Source organism: Protopterus annectens, chromosome 7.part0 (assembly GCF_019279795.1).
Source record: "Protopterus annectens isolate FY-2018-M chromosome 7.part0, PAN1.0, whole genome shotgun sequence".
Taxonomy (NCBI): Eukaryota; Metazoa; Chordata; order Ceratodontiformes; family Protopteridae; genus Protopterus; species Protopterus annectens.
Window position 1 is genome coordinate 1,599,694,511 of NC_056739.1, and position 16,471 is coordinate 1,599,710,981.

General features: G+C 41.1%; 1 protein-coding gene across 1 annotated transcript in view; it reads right to left on the reverse strand.

Moving 5' to 3' along the window:
• Positions 1–9,080: 9,080 nt before the first annotated feature.
• TKT (transketolase) overlaps positions 9,081–16,471 on the reverse strand; it is a 326,482-nt gene continuing 319,091 nt past the window's right edge. The window contains exons 13-14 of the mRNA XM_044078154.1: positions 12,773–12,895; positions 9,081–9,353 (exon numbers count right to left, since the gene is read on the reverse strand). Of these exons, the coding sequence (XP_043934089.1) occupies positions 9,178–9,353; positions 12,773–12,895 (299 nt within the window). The 3' untranslated portion in view covers positions 9,081–9,177. The remainder of the gene's footprint in view (positions 9,354–12,772; positions 12,896–16,471) is intronic.

A 16,471-nucleotide genomic window follows, 5' to 3' on the forward strand; every position in this document is an offset into this window, starting at 1 on the left:
CCTGCAAGGATATCATTACACTTTCCTGTTGACAATATGCTAACATTGCTACACTGCTATAAAGTCACCCTGTGCGTCAACACCGTGTTAGCATGTTCCTGCATCAATGTTACAGATGACAGGAGGTGGCACAGGTCTCATCATATGCACAGGGTGTGTTGTCGGTTTGCCAGAGCCCGACACTGACCCATCCAATTGACATGTATGTGTGTGTGTGTGTGTGTGTGTGTGTGTGTGTGTGTGTGTGAGGAACAACAGAACAGCATGGGGCAATGTTGATGTCATGTGTGTGTGTCTGTGTGAGCCCTAGGGGTTTGGTTTATGTGTGTGTGTGTCTGCATGCACACAGCTCCACCATGTGGCTACCATATATGGGAGGTTGTGGGACAGCCACAGACTGTACCTACCAGGCTGTACAGATCATTGTCTCTGGGCAAGGACACGGAATCTGCGCTTGGCAGGGGTGCTTCGGACAGTATCGGGTACCAAGCCTGACTGGTTACTATCATCAGAGGCAAAGGTATGTCGACTGGAGCCAAGTTCCTGCTCGGACTGGCCAGAGCCACGTACACATGGTCTACTAGGACGGTCAATGGACAGGCCAGCCCCAGCATTGCTGGGGCTGGTACTGCCACTACAGGAGCAGCTGTGATCTGTGGGTCATCTGCGATGACTGCCAGCTGCTGATGTTGCTGGCATACGTCCGCGTCGACATCTCAACTGTCCCACACGGTCCTGGCTCATGGAAAACACATTGTGGAGGGCATCTAATGTCTCCCCCCAACGTCTATCAGTGACCTTGGTGTAATTACGGATGGCACCGGCAAGGTCACGGATACTGTCATTGATAGCAGTGTTATGGGCCCTCTGCGCCCTTAGTCCCTGTCTGGTGTACCGTTCCATACTTGCCTGTGCCTGCATTACAGCCCGGAACATAGCTGAGGTTGTAAGACCTGTGGGGGGCAAGTCTGCAAGGGGCAATATGACCAGCGGTGCTCCCACGAGAACCTCTGGACATCCGCCTATGTGGTACCGTTCCAGGAATGTGGGTATGGCTGCTGTGAGGGGATGCATGTGCCATGGATACCACACTATCCTGGTCAATACCAACCATATGCTGTCCCTCACCTAAGGCCATTGGTGATGAGGGATGTATTGGCAGTATGAGTGTGCACATAGATGGGGTGGACAGCTGTGTACTGTCGATAGGCGGACCAACTAAAGACCCTGTCAAACCTGCCTGTGGCACAACACATGTATCATCATCTCCACTATTTGTGGCAGTGACTTCAGGTTCCCTGCTGCATTCAGCCAACCCAACCTGAGCACCTGTGAGAGAAAGACAGGAAACACACTTTACAATCTGTACATGATGTTATCACAAATGCACACATGAACACATGCACACAAATACACTCCTCACTACAGCAGATACACACACACACACACACACACACACACACACACACACACACACACACACACACACACACCAGCAATCAAAAACATACTCAATAGTGAAGGTGGGTGTTAGTATCACAAGGCAAACAGTCACCTCACACGTGTCAGCTTGCAGACTATGTGTTGCTCAAGACCATGGAGTGCGAGTGTGGACAGGCCTTGTTAGTAACAGTATACATGGCTTTGATGCATGTGTGTAGTTGTTCAGTGACTGACTTCACCCTGGAACACAATGTGTACAAGGACACAACATCGCTGAGCAAGTATTATAAGCTCTGCAATGTCCTGTGCACCATCACTCACAGGTGTACATACCATTGCTGGATGTGTTATCTGTGTGTCACACAGATCTCCATGTCTGATTACAGTGTCTGTAGCAGATAATTGTGGACAAGGGTGTAGCACATGCATGCTATGTACACACACGTGATGAGTGGTGCATATATATATGTGATGGAATACCAATGCTCAGCCTGGCCATTGTACAGTGGTTATGGTGAGTGCAGGACATATTGCAGACATGCCAGTCCAGCCATGACATGGCATGCTACATGAATGCAACATTAAACATCACAAATACCCAATGTGTGTCATGTGACATATACACCCAATTGCATTCCAGGACATATATGTGTCACCTTGTACAGATGGCGACTGCTATGCATATTGTGTATAGTTGCATAGGTTTGCACACACACAACATGCTATGCATATTGTGTATAGGTGCATATGTGCACACACAACATTGAGGTGCAGAGCAATGACTGCTATGTGTAGTACTGTGGTCACTGTAACTGCATGAGGTGTAGTACCATTAGTCATCATCATCATGCATCATGACATCACACAAGGCTACTAATGTGTGCAAAACCAACGCCTATCATGCTGTACCTGAACTGCAGTGCCGTGGCTACGTTCACAATTACACAGCCACTTTGTACATGGGTGTGTGAGGTGCCGAATAGGGAGCATTGCCTAACATGACTGTGTTATGTGTTGAAGAGAGTTGCACAGCCCCATGCTAGGCCTATACCCATCAGGTATATTATGTGTGCTGTGTGGATGACATGTGGGATACTGAAGTGTGACCTTACAGCAGGTGTCTGGTTACGCCATGTGTAGCATGCTGAGGTTTACTGCGTATAACAAACATGTTATTTTGTGTACATGTGTATCAACTATGCATATCCAATGTGCAGTACGCTGTTGCCACACTTGTGTCTGATGCTCTGTGTATTAAATGTGATTGAGGCAGCTACTGACATTACTGAGATGTACAATGTCTCACAGCAAACATGCACAACATGCATTATGCATAGGTGTGTTACGTGTACATGGCCTACACCTCACCTATGACATGCACATTTCATTACCAATATTACAGTTATAACACACTCACCAGCATGGATTGTCTGCCCTGCTGTCATACCAGAGGGACCTGCAAGAATATGAGACAGTTTGTCAGTGGCCACAACTGTGGCATTGCTACTGTGAATTTGTTACACTACAGTACAACAACAGTCGACAGTCAACGGTGTACAGATAATATTCCAAATATCAGTACTGCACAACACTAGGCAGCACAACTGCTAAAGACACAGTACACAACTCATATATGCATAATCTAACAATACAGGTAACAGTAGTCTACAGATGGGGCATGTTACCTGCACGCTCATGTCAACATGCTGGGTGGCAACGGCCTCCATAACACATGTCTGTTGCTGTTGTTGGCCAGGAGCCACCACGCTTAGGAGCAGCTCCTCCATTATGTGAGGGGGGGATGACAGGCCACCCCACCACCTGTGGCAAGCTGTTGTCTATGGATATCAGACGCACGCCACCGGACATGTCTAATTAAATCACTGCAGTGATGGCGTACCTGCTCATATGTCCGGTTATGTATGCCTATGTCATTTACCCGACGAACAAGATCTTGCCACAGTGCAGTACGCTCATGCTGGTGCTGGCTGGTCCTGTAAAACACCAGGGAGTAGTTCTGCACCAGGCTGTGGTGGATTTCCTGTTCCTCCGCTGCTGTATACGATGGGTTGCACTGATGCGCCATTACCCTGGAAGACAAATAAATGATAAGTGTGAGCAAGTCATGTGGCACACTTAACATTCTAAAGTACTGATATCACTTAACTGCCAAATATAGCATCCGTTTGTCTGTCAGAGGATACACACGTTCAATACCACATATCATTGCTCAGGCCAAAACTGGCTGATAGTGCCTGCCACACTCTATATATCACACAACTATACATCAGTACTCGGCACACTGTTTGTGACACACTGCATAACCTCGCCACGGGGGTATATATCAAGCTAATGCATGAAGAAAAATGTCATCCATTGCAATTAATGTAAAGTACAGTTACAGTATTACCAGTACACCACCCTAGTCGTTGATGCCATACCCCTGCCTAATATATGTGCACAGTTGTTAATATAGGTGGCATACTGCTGTAACAGAGTATACATGTTGCTAGATGGTTCCCTATCAGAAGCCTGAAACACTATAAGCCTGAAAATCAAAATCCTGAAAACTATAGACTGAAAGTTCAAAATCCTGAAAGACCAAAATCCTGAAACTCAAAATCCTGAAAACACAAAATGGACATACTGACGTCATTGTGGCTTTGCTATTGTTAGCCCTGTGGTGTTGGGTCATGCGTTGGGCTCAGGTAAGTGTGCGGTTGGTTTTATGTTAGGGTTAGGAGCGGTTTAAGTGAGTTAGGGTTAGGGCGCAGGTTAGGCATGTATGCAATAGTGACAAATATTGGGGTTAGGGGCGGTTTAAGTGAGTTAGGGTTAGGGTGCGGGTCAGGTGAGTGTGCGATAGTGACGGACCTTAGGGTTAGGGTTAGGGTCAGGGTCAGTTGGTAGATATTAGTGTCTTTATAGTGACATATTAGCATTATTTGTGTTTTCAGGATTTTGAACTTTCAGTCTATAGTTTTCAGGATTTTGATTTTCAGGCTTATAGTGTTTCAGGCTTCTGATAGGGAACCTGCTAGATACACACACATACCCTGTAACACACATATGATTGCAGGCATGGTACAGGCATCATTACATACACATCACACATACATACAACACACAAATGTATGCTGACCCAGATGAGCTTTACCTGTGTACCATACAGTACTGTGTGCCACTACTTACAACACCTTATGCCTGAGGTGTGTAATCTGTGCAGACTACAGGAAACACACAAGACAGTGTTTCCAGGCACTGTGAACATACACCATACTGTGCTGTTTAGGCCTACAGCTGCAGGTAGTACTACAGTTAACATGGGAGTTGGATTCACCAGCAGTACCACTAACTAACCATACATGTATTGCTTTAGCCTACAATAGGACACCACAGTCGTCAACGAGGATGTACGTCACAGCGTATGCCATCCTACTATGTCTGCATAGCCATAACTGACACGTGTTTTGCTGGGCTCACAGCTAGGACACAAACTACCATGACAGAAACAACTTCACATTATGCTCTCTCACCTTTACAGACCTTGCACACATTCACCATCACACTCATTCAACCTCACATAGTAGGTATTGCACTGAGTACGTGTGTGTGCATCATGTCATAGGTAGGTTATACGCTATTGGCCCTAAGGCCTACAGCAGCCTAGCCATATGCTACCCTGCCCTTTGACATACATGTAATTTGATTTCACCTGCCCCTGTCAACCAGAACCACAGAGGTGATTCCCGGGGTGTATTACCTATCTCACAAACTATCAGAACTATGTATGTCAACTTCTACAGAGGAGGTTAATTTGGTATTGCTAGGTGGTTTATTCCAGACTATGGCATTTCCCTGAGATAGGAACCTATCCATCCAGCATGTGCTGTTTAGTGAGCTGACGGGGTGTAGGGCCCTAGAGCGCGTAGCCTGGAGGGATTGTGATATGCTGACATGGTGGTTGTCCAACAGCTATGTGTGTGACATACTACATACCTCTGTATGTCCGGCAGTGGTCACCTCTGGGTGGGTGGTATGCAACACAGTCTAGCTGTGGTTTTGTGAGTCAGTCTGCATAGGACATCTGTTTGAGGCCAGTATTACTCTTTGTGAGGTATGTCTATGGTCTTTCCACATGCTGTAGTTCTCATGTGAGGTACATACCACATGGGGCATTGTGATGAGTAGAGGGGAACACTGACTTATATTTCCCTAGATGACACACCTTTTGTGATGACATGTACCATGTAGACAGATTACAAGACTAATGTGGAAATGTGATTATCAAAGGGGGGGGGGCTCCTGTCCACCTGTGTCTCATGTTCCCTTCTCACACCTTCAGTGTTAGGTAGGCCACCACCTATGTGGTAGCTAATGGGTACAGTGTATTGGAAAGGAGGGTTGGCACTTCAGTATCGACACTGGTCTTCACTCCATGCCTTGGTCAACAGGCATCTGTTGCAGTACGTATGACCCTGTGTGTGTCTCTCTCTCTATATATATACATATATATCTATACATATATATATATATATATATATATATATATATATATATATATATATATATATATATATACACACACACATATACACGTATATATATATATATATATATATATATATATATATATATATATATATACACACACACACACACACATATATATATATATATATATATATGCACACTTTCCTATATATATATATATATATATATATATATATATATATATATATGCACACTTTCCTATCTCTCCACTTTTCCTATCTCCCCATTTTCTTTTCTTTAAAAGAAATTAGCGTGGGGGTTAGCGGGAGTAAGCACTTTTATGCAGTAGTTAGCGGGGGTGCGCGAGTGTGAGCTTGTGTCCGCTTAGCTAAGCATTGCTAAGCGTCGTGCAAACCTGCGCAAACCTGCTTACAACTGCTTAAAAGTGCCTTAGTCATGCTGTATGAAAGGGCCCTTGTACTGCTCAGCAGTACAATAAAACACCCCTGTCAGTCTCGAATCCCAGACCTTGGCCACACTAGACTGCATGAAGTACCACTAAGCCACAGCAGATATACAATAACTTGGTGCTGAAATAAATATATCATGCATTACAATGTATTATACCTTTACTAATTACATTACACACATTTCTTCAGGCTCTTTCATTTATTTGATATTACAGTGCATGCAGCAGACTTATTCAAAACATATTAAACCTTTATTAATAGGCTACAACACTCTTTATCAGGCTCACTCACTTATGTTATATAACAGTACATGCAGAGATATTTATTCCGGACTTCTTTTACCTTTATTAATGGGTTAATACACTCTTTTCCTTCCTCTCTGACTTATTTTATGTAACAGTACATGCAGAGACATTATTCAGGGCATTTTATGCCTTTATTATGGACATACAACACTTTTTTCCATGCTCTCTCACCTATTTTAAATAACAATACATGCAGAAGAATTACTAACCTGCCTGATGGCACAGCCTTAGCAGCCCATCTGCATAGGCTTGCTGATTCGTAGCATTGTCACCTGCAGCTGTGGAGTACATGAAGGGATATTGAGACATTCCTATCCATTATATACACTAAATTATAATTCCAACATACTTCATTCCATGGCTACCTACTCAGTTGTGGGGCATCCTGCATGTCACGGACCTCCTGTATCCATCAGTTCAGTTGGTCCTGCTTCCGTCTCTTCAGGTCTGCATGGTGGTGACGGACCTGCTCACCAGTCTGAGGGACGCCTGTGGCACCGGTGAGGTCATGAGGTAACTGGTTCCAAGCCTCTGCTTTGTACTGTGTTCCTTGGAACTGGCCCTGCAGGAGTCTTGCCTCATGACGGTGGACAAGGAGCCAAACCATGTATTTTGACTCCTCGATGCCCCATCGTTGCGCTCTAAAGCGTACACCCTCTCCAGCACCAGACATTCTGACTACAGATGGCAGCTACAATCATTTATGGCGAGTATTCCTGCCTATGGAGCTTATATATGCCGAATTTCCCGCACTTTTTGCTGATTGGCCGTTTATGAAATTTCTTGGCTGACTGCAGACCTGCTTAGCAATGGTTAATATGCCATTTATTACTATATGTATGCTAACAGTGCATATTTATTCTAATCTGTTATGGCTTAGTGGTTCAGTGCTTTGACTATGGTGCAAAGTGTCCCAGGTTCGAACCTTGTCATTGCTTTTTATTTTACAACTGTCCAGACAGGCTGGGGGTGTGGCTGTGTTTAGCTGACTTTGCTTCACGTTGCTCCACATTAATCCACGTTGCCCTCCGGTGCGCTGGTTTGCTGCTTAGCTATGGGCAACTTAACTACCCCTGGTAAAGCGCTGCTTAGCTATGGGCAGCTTAATTGCCCTTGGTACAGTGCTGCTTAGCTATGGGCAACTTAATTGCCCTTAGTAAAGTGCTGCTAAGCTATGGGAAACTTAATTGCCCTTAGTAAAGTGCTGCTTAGCTACAAGCAATTAGATGTCAGGTTCCTTCTTATATGTAAATAATATACTTTTTGTTCACTGATACATAGGCCATTTCAATGCATTTTAGTAAAAGTTTAATTTTATATGTCAGGAATTATTTCATATACTACTTTAAAACATGAAATAGAAGCGGGTGTGGTGGGACTCGAACCGTGATTGCTTCCTCATTGGGGAAAGTCTCTACCACTACGCTATTGCTATTTGGCTTAATTTGCATAAGTAGTTCTTATATGCTCTTCGATGTCACAATTGCTAACTGTGGCTAAGCAATGGGCTCACCTGCGCAAACAAGCACAAATACGGGCAGCTATATCGGGAATTATAAAAAAAAAGTAAAATTCTACATTTTGAAATTTTAATGGGCTTTAATATGTGGGGATGTGTAGTGTTGTGTTTGTTGACATTTGAGCAGACTCGCTCATGTGTGCTGACGTTTCACAACTCTGACTCTTGCAGGGGCGTGGCTTTGCACTACTCAGCAGTCGGACACGCCCCCTGCTTTCCTGCACGGTCCGTGTTAGTCTTGTGGAGGAGTCAGTGTGCCCTCATGAATATGCATGGCACGCTGACGTCATTCCGTTCAACTGCAGTTTCTGTGTAAGACTTATTTAGTCTTACACGAAGGATTAGAGAATCCGGGGGTATGTCTTAACCTTCAACTTGTAATTACAGTTGTGCCACATGATGGCCCCTACTGCACTTCTACTGACCACACACATTAAATGTGTGGGCAGTGAATTCATGTATATGTAAAATGGAAAATGGTAATGGAAATATACCACAGAAATTATGTCAGCCAATTGAAATCAATTGTCATGACTGGCTCTTAATGTTGAATAATTTTTGGATTGCAAGAAATTGTGATAACATTCTAAATTAAGGCTTTTCTCATGAAAGGGTGTGGAATCTCTACCAGAGAAAACTAGTGTGATTAGTCTTGGGATGGAGTGAGCTGAGAGGATCATACACCTATTTTCTTTACAGAAAGTTCTTTACTTCTGCACTTTATTACCTGTAAGACCAACAGAACTGAGAAACCAGTTACATTAAAATGGAAATAAATGCCTAAAATAAGTTTCTGTAATAGAGTCACTTCTGCTATGTGGTAAGTAAATGACCACAAAGAAAAACCAGTTTGAACCTTTGGAAGTAGTTTATTGAGTAAATAATTCTGGTTGTAAAGTTAAACAACAAATACTTTGAGTAAGCTGTAGCACCACAGAATGCATTATTAGACCCTATTTAATATTCGCTTTACAGTATCAACAATAGCATCCTTATCAATTTTGAACAGTTTGAGCAGCTCAACTGGTTTACCACTCCTTGGTACACATGACACTGCCAGACGATGGACAGCTATACCAGGTTCATCAGATACTGCAGCCATGACTGCTTCTCCTATACCACCTATGACAAAAAAAAAATGATTATGCATTTTAAGGACAATCCTAAATCTTAAAATATATTTTAAATAATGATATTCTGAAGCCTTTATTGGCATTTTAACACATAACTACAAATTTGTCAAGACACAAAGGCCAGCTGTCAGTTTCTCCTCTTGATGGATAACTTGCAGTTCCTTGGTCAGTGATACTACCTCTTTACCTTTAGTGTCACCAAAACAACTAGTTACAGTCATCATACCTACTTCTGACAAATTATTTTCTCTGATCAACGTTCAATGCAACCAGACCGTTGTCTATGAAAACGATGCTCAGTTTTGTGAGCTGTTATCTTCACCCACCCCACAACAAAACTGGCTCTTCTTCCTCGTGGACATGCATACTAAGCTGCTGAAATATATCTTCATTTTTGTGCTGGTGCAGATCCTTTTTCATTTCTTACCATCCTCATCTTTGAAGCCCTTACTGCCTTTACACTCTACAAAAATGACTTTCCCAAAGATGTGATCTCAGTTTGTCAACAAGAAATCCAGATTCCTTTGTCATTCCAATATTTTCTAACTTTCCCTGTTGTCTTTTGTCAAAGACTATCAGTCCCTACATCATCTAATGTTGATAATATTTTTTCCCTATTTTTGGTTTTAGTATTGTCATCTGTCATTTGGTTGCCCCCTCAACCCACCTCTAACATTTTGTTAGCCAGATGTATCATTTTATTCTTTTGCTGTGAAAATATCACTTAAATTTTGCTAAGCCTGTATTTTAATTTACCCCTTGCCTGACATCATGCTGAATGCATCAATAATTCAGATGTTCCTTTCATAAGAAAAGTTTTAATAGTATTAATGATTTACATTTTGCTGTCTGTATTCTTTACTGGTTAAGATACTTGTAATGAAGTGGCCTGAATATGTAAAGGAAAAGAAATATTACAACACAGTGAATTCCTTTTAATGGTACAAGCTCAGTGAACTCAAGTGCAATCACAGTAAGTAGTGTAGTGCACAGCTCTAATCTGAATGGGACTGTTATGTCTCCAAGTGCACTCACAGTAAGGCATGCACAGCTCTCATCAGCATGGGACTGATATCTTCAAGTGCAATCACAGTAAGTAGTGCACAGCTCTCATCAGCATGGGACTATTATGTCTCCAAGTGCAATCACAGTAAGTAGTGCACAGCTCTAACCTGAATGGGACTGTTATGTCTCCAAGTGCAATCACTGTAAGGAGTACACAGCTCTCATCAGCATGGGACTGTTATGTCTCCAAGTGCAATCACAGTAAGTAGTGCACAGCTCTAACCTGAATGGGACTGTTATGTCTCCAAGTGCAATCACTGTAAGGAGTACACAGCTCTCATCAGCATGGGACTGTTATGTCTCCAAGTGCAATCACAGTAAGTAGTGCACATCTCTAACCTGAATGGGACTGTTATGTCTCCAAGTGCAATCACTGTAAGGAGTACACAGCTCTCAGCATGGGACTGTTATGTCTCCAAGTGCACTCACAGTAAGGTGTGCACAGCTCTCATCAGCATGGGACTGTTATCTTTTCAAGTGCAATCATTGTAAGGAGTACACAGCTCTCATCAGCATGGGACTAATATGTCTCCAAATGCAATCACAGTAAGTAGTGCACAGCTCTAATCTGAATGGGACTGTTATGTCTCCAAGTGCAATCACTGTTAGGAGTACACAGCTCTCATCAGCATGGGACTGTTATGTCTGCAAGTGCACTCACAGTAAGGTGTGCACAGCTCTCATCAGCATGGGACTGTTATGTCTCCAAGTGCAATCACTGTAAGGAGTACACAGCTCACATCAGTATGGGACTGTTATGTCTCCAAGTGCAATCACTGTAAGGAGTACACAGCTCTCATCAGCATGGGACTGTTATGTCTCCAAGTGCAATCACAGTAAGTAGTGCACAGCTCTAACCTGAATGGGACTGTTATGTCTCCAAGTGCAATCACTGTAAGTAGTACACAGCTCTCATCAGCATGGGACTGTTATGTCTCCAAGTGCACTCACAGTAAGGTGTGCACAGCTCTCATCAGCATGGGACTGTTATGTCTCCAAGTGCAATCACTGTAAGGAGTACACAGCTCACATCAGTATGGGACTGTTATCTCTTCAAGTGCAATCATTGTAAGGAGTGCACAGCTCTCATCAGCAGGGGACTAACATGCCTACAAGTGCAATTACAGTAAGTAGTGCACAGCTCTCATCAGCATGGGACTGTTATGTCTCCAAGTGCAATCACAGTAAGTAGTGCACAGCTCTAATCTGAATGGGACTGTTATGTCTCCAAGTGCAATCACAGTAAGTAGTGCACAGCTCACATCAGTATGGGACTGTTATCTCTTCAAGAGCAATCATTGTAAGGAGTACACAGCTCTCATCAGCATGGGACTAATATGTCTCCAAATGCAATCACAGTAAGTAGTGCACAGCTCTAATCTGAATGGGACTGTTATGTCCCCAAATGCAATCACAGTAAGTAGTGTATACCTCTAATCAGCATGGGACTGTTATGTCTGATGCTGGCAGAAAAATAAGTGATGGTAGGCTAACTGTAGAAACTGTAAATCATTCTTAGACTCTGTAATCCAAGAACAACTCAAGTATTCAATAACATTATCATGTCTAGTTCTTTTAACCGTAACTCACTGACACCGCAACATAAAAAGCTCAGAATGTCAGCCATTCATTTCTGGATTTTTTTTCTGCATTGAGATCTGGGAAGTGTTAAACACTTGGCAACCAATGTCTTTTCTGACTAATGAACTAGAATGGCATTCATAGGCACACATGTATTACTTTTATACCATGAGAGACTACTTCTCAGCTAATCATAATTGCTGCATTCTTTGTAAGGTTTTCTTTTATTTACAACATGAATTTGCTTGTGAAAATGAGCTACACATATTTAAATTTAAATAATCCTGCCAATGTTATGCTTTTATCACTTCTCCCTAAAGTGCATGTAGAAATACTGCCTCAAAGTATTGCATCACAATAATTATGCTAGCAGTACTTAGACTGAAGTGGGGGAGAAGTCAGTTGCACTGTAAGCTAAGGAATAGTATTGTTCAGGTGAATGCTGCATTTTTATTGATTGACTTGATTGAGAGAGTAGTACATGGAGAAGAAGTTTCACAGTAAATTGTATCCACTTAACAGCTGGATGTATGGGTAAAGGATAATCCCTACTAGATGAATGCTCGGCAGGGCACATGCAGACTCAAACAAGAGTCCACAACATGGAATTGATTGCTGCAATGGCTCCAGCTTGATAGAAGCTAAGATTTGGGTGACCAAAGGAAATGCCTACATTTATGGTTATGGAAAATAAACTATATAAAGATGTGATGTAGTTTAAATAAATATACTATAGTTAAGGTGTCAAAGAGATCTACTAACCTTCATAGTAATGGTCCTCCACAGTCAAAATATTTTTTCCAGTTTCAATAGCATTATTTCTTATTGTTTTAGCATCCAGCGGTTTTATGGTAAATGGGTCAATCACTCTGACGTTGATTTGTTCTGTTTTCAGAATATACAAAAAAAAAAACAAAAAAAACAACATGGGTTAAAAAGGATTTAAAATATCAGATTCATAAATTCTAAATGGTGATGACATCACTGACACCGTTTGCTTTTGGGTCAAAGATGTCTGATGTTACTCATATTAAACAAGTACTGCAGTTTAAAGTTATGTCAGATAAATGATTTCTTACATGTTCCAGTTAATAAATGACACAACTAAATTTCTAATATAGAATCTGTGCAAGATTTCTAACACTGGTGTACAAATGTGCCTCTACCATTTTTGAGGACAATCTGTACCACATTTATTATTGCCTCTAATGAGCATGTTACACGAGTTTTGTCTGCACTAATTAATCAATACTTCTGCACTTTCAGGAACTGTAACATTTACAACAGCACAAGATGCATTTCTTTTTAAATAATTAATATTCTGTGGTACTACACCTGGAATACACTGCACACTGTTCCTGAGCATTAGGTCAAAAAAAAGTGCAGTTTACCTCCAAATACTCAATATGGAAAGGGTAAATTTTTAAGTTCCTGTATTTATCCATTTGTTCTGTTTTTCATTTTTGTATCCCTGTATCATTTTATTTGTTTGCTTTTTATTTCATTCATTTTTTCATTCATTCCATTGATCCTTCTGGATAAAACTTTTCCTTATTCAAGAAATGATCCAGAATTTGGGTATTACTCTTCCCACAGCTGTGGAAAGTAAGACATAAAACCAACACAAAATATAATTCATCCATGGCTAAAGTGCTTAGTAACATGACACTACTTACAATGTGTAAAATGTACAAACTAAAACCAGATGCATATTTTGGAATTCTGTGTCAGAGTATGATTTAACACCCAGAAAGGTGTTTACTACCAAACTCTATTCTTCTATTGCAAGTGAAATGTTAATCCTGCTAGTGTGATTTGAGGCTAAACATTTACGTTTGATTATCAGTGCAAAAAAAAAAAAAATAGTCAGTGACTGAAAAGAAGAGCAAGAAGGAACTGATGCTCATTTCACAATATTCTGTCATGCCAGCAGAGTGGCAATCCACATCAATTGGCAGATAAAATGGCTGTAAAGCTTATAACTCTCCTTAGTTGGAGGAAAAGACTGCATGAAGTCTTTCTATTCAGACAGGACTTCAGTACTTGATCTTCATGAACTAAATTTAGTTAAGAAGCTGAGTGTCTATCAACACCCCGTAACATCATACAGATTATCTTGCATCTTAAAGTAAATACTTCAAAATATGAATGTTCTGCAGTCCATCATTTACAACTTACTTTCTCCCACTGCTATTTGTCCCTTTAAATCCAGCTAACCACCCTCTCACTCAACATTTCCTTGCCATTCCACTCATCACTCCTCTTCTTCAAATAATTACCACTGAGGATCCTTCAGGGATGCCCTTTGCTTTCTGCCCTACCCAGTACCTTTATTTGTACCCATTGCTCTTTATAGACTTGTAATGACCCTACTTAACCCCAGGGCAGGAACTAAGGACCCTCAATCCTCACCCATGTCTACAGTAAGGGAGTGTCACTAATAGCAGGGACAGAAATACACAAGTTTCTCTAAAAGTACACCGGGAACAGGCTCCAAACCTGGGACTGCACTATATGCTTTACTCCAGGTACCCAATGAATCTTCATTCTAACCACTGCAGAGCACTGTTTCCCAGTTCTATGCGTTTGACACATTCACTCCTAAATATTTGACATTCACAGATACAAACATTCTTGGGAAAAACTGGTACAGATTAACCTGCTATGTGCTCTTTCCCAAATTACAAGGTAATGGCTGCCATCAGTCAAATAATACCATACCCTTCAAAAGGGGTGTTCAATTATATCGGGTAATATAAACATTGATATAAATGGCAGCACATAATCCAAGCAGTAAGAATTTTCGGAGTGGCCCTGGTGTGATCATAAAACACTCTTAGGTTATTAAAAGTACTTTCTAAATAACCAACCACAATAAAAAGGTAGTAAAATATTTAATAATAAATAAAAAACATGTATACACTGAATAACTAATTCTAATAAACCACAGAGTTTCACACACAGGAATTATACAAATAACACCATAGGCTATGTTTCACACTGATTGCAGAAAAACTCTAACTATCTAGCTGTAGTTCCCTAACTATCTAAACATTAACTGTTCTGTGTAATCTACTCAGCAAGGCAAGATGATATTCTTACTTCTGGCAGACAATATAAGAATTTTTGCCCACTTTTCAGGCTGCTGTCTGGTCCTCAGTGAATGGAAAAACAACTTTTACTATTTCTGCTGAACAGCTGTGGAAAACTCTTGACTGATAACTACTGATATGGAAAACAACAACTACTGAACTTTAACTGACTCAGCACCTGCTTTTATACCAGAATGTTTTAAATGTCACAGAAAGCTGTTATGAGAATTCTACTCCCTCTCATGTTAGACTTTAAAAAGTAAACAAAACAGCTGCTGTGGAGATTCTATTCCTTTCAGCTCTGGCACATGATGACATCACAGGTAGGTCAGCTGCCTGGCATAACCAACATTCAGAATTCTTTTTACAAACACATGTACATTTGGTCATCCAGAATACTGTTTGATGCAAACATCTTACATAAATCAAAACAATAATCAAAAACCATAATCTTATTTACAAAATTATAGCTAGTCATGCTGGCATATATCACATGGGGTAATTTACATTTATTTACAAGTATTTACAAAACTTCAGCCAGTCATGCTAGCACTGATAACAATATCTAATATCCTCACAGACTGTTCACAGATTTGGCCCTTGCAATGGGTATGCTCCTTGAATAGCTACTAAACAGAAGTTTAACTTGGAGTTCATTTATTTGTAGCAGCATTAAAAGACAAGGAATAGTAAAATATGTGACCTAAGACTGTGATCTTAAAGTAGAAAAACTGGTTACAAAAATATTTGATAATACAGTATTACACAGTGAATATCTTATCTTAGCATGGGTGGGTATTTTGCACTTTGTACTGAATTTGTCTGTGTGACCTTTTTATCCTTTGGTTTGGATGCTTAAAAAGTAGAGCTATATGAATAGCCACCATAAATATAAATCCCTGAAAAAAGCTCACTTAGGTATATAACTTAGGACTCCAGTCCTGATCAACACATCATCCAAACCACAATATATTACAAGAGAACCACGCTATTTGTGTTTGATACCAGAATTTTCTGCACATGGATTAAGATTATGTTTACAACTAAGCTCCAAAATTTTCTGTAAAGAAATCATGGTTTTCTGAAAATAATTATAACACAGAAAGTAGAGTTCTGTAGATAATTTATCACAACTGTAGCTGCAAGTGTAGGTCAAAGTTGCAGTACTAAGTCTATGGAATTCCTGCTGTGAAGAAGCCTCTGGCTGGCCAGAATACCAGAGTCTTTCATCATCACCCACCTAATGGATGTCCTCAGCCAACCAACATCAGGATATGTGTTGTATAAGAGATACATCGGTTGGTGCCATCTTTAGGTCTTTCTTGCCTAAGTCCCTATGGTTCAATAGTCCCTGGGTAGAGCACAACCT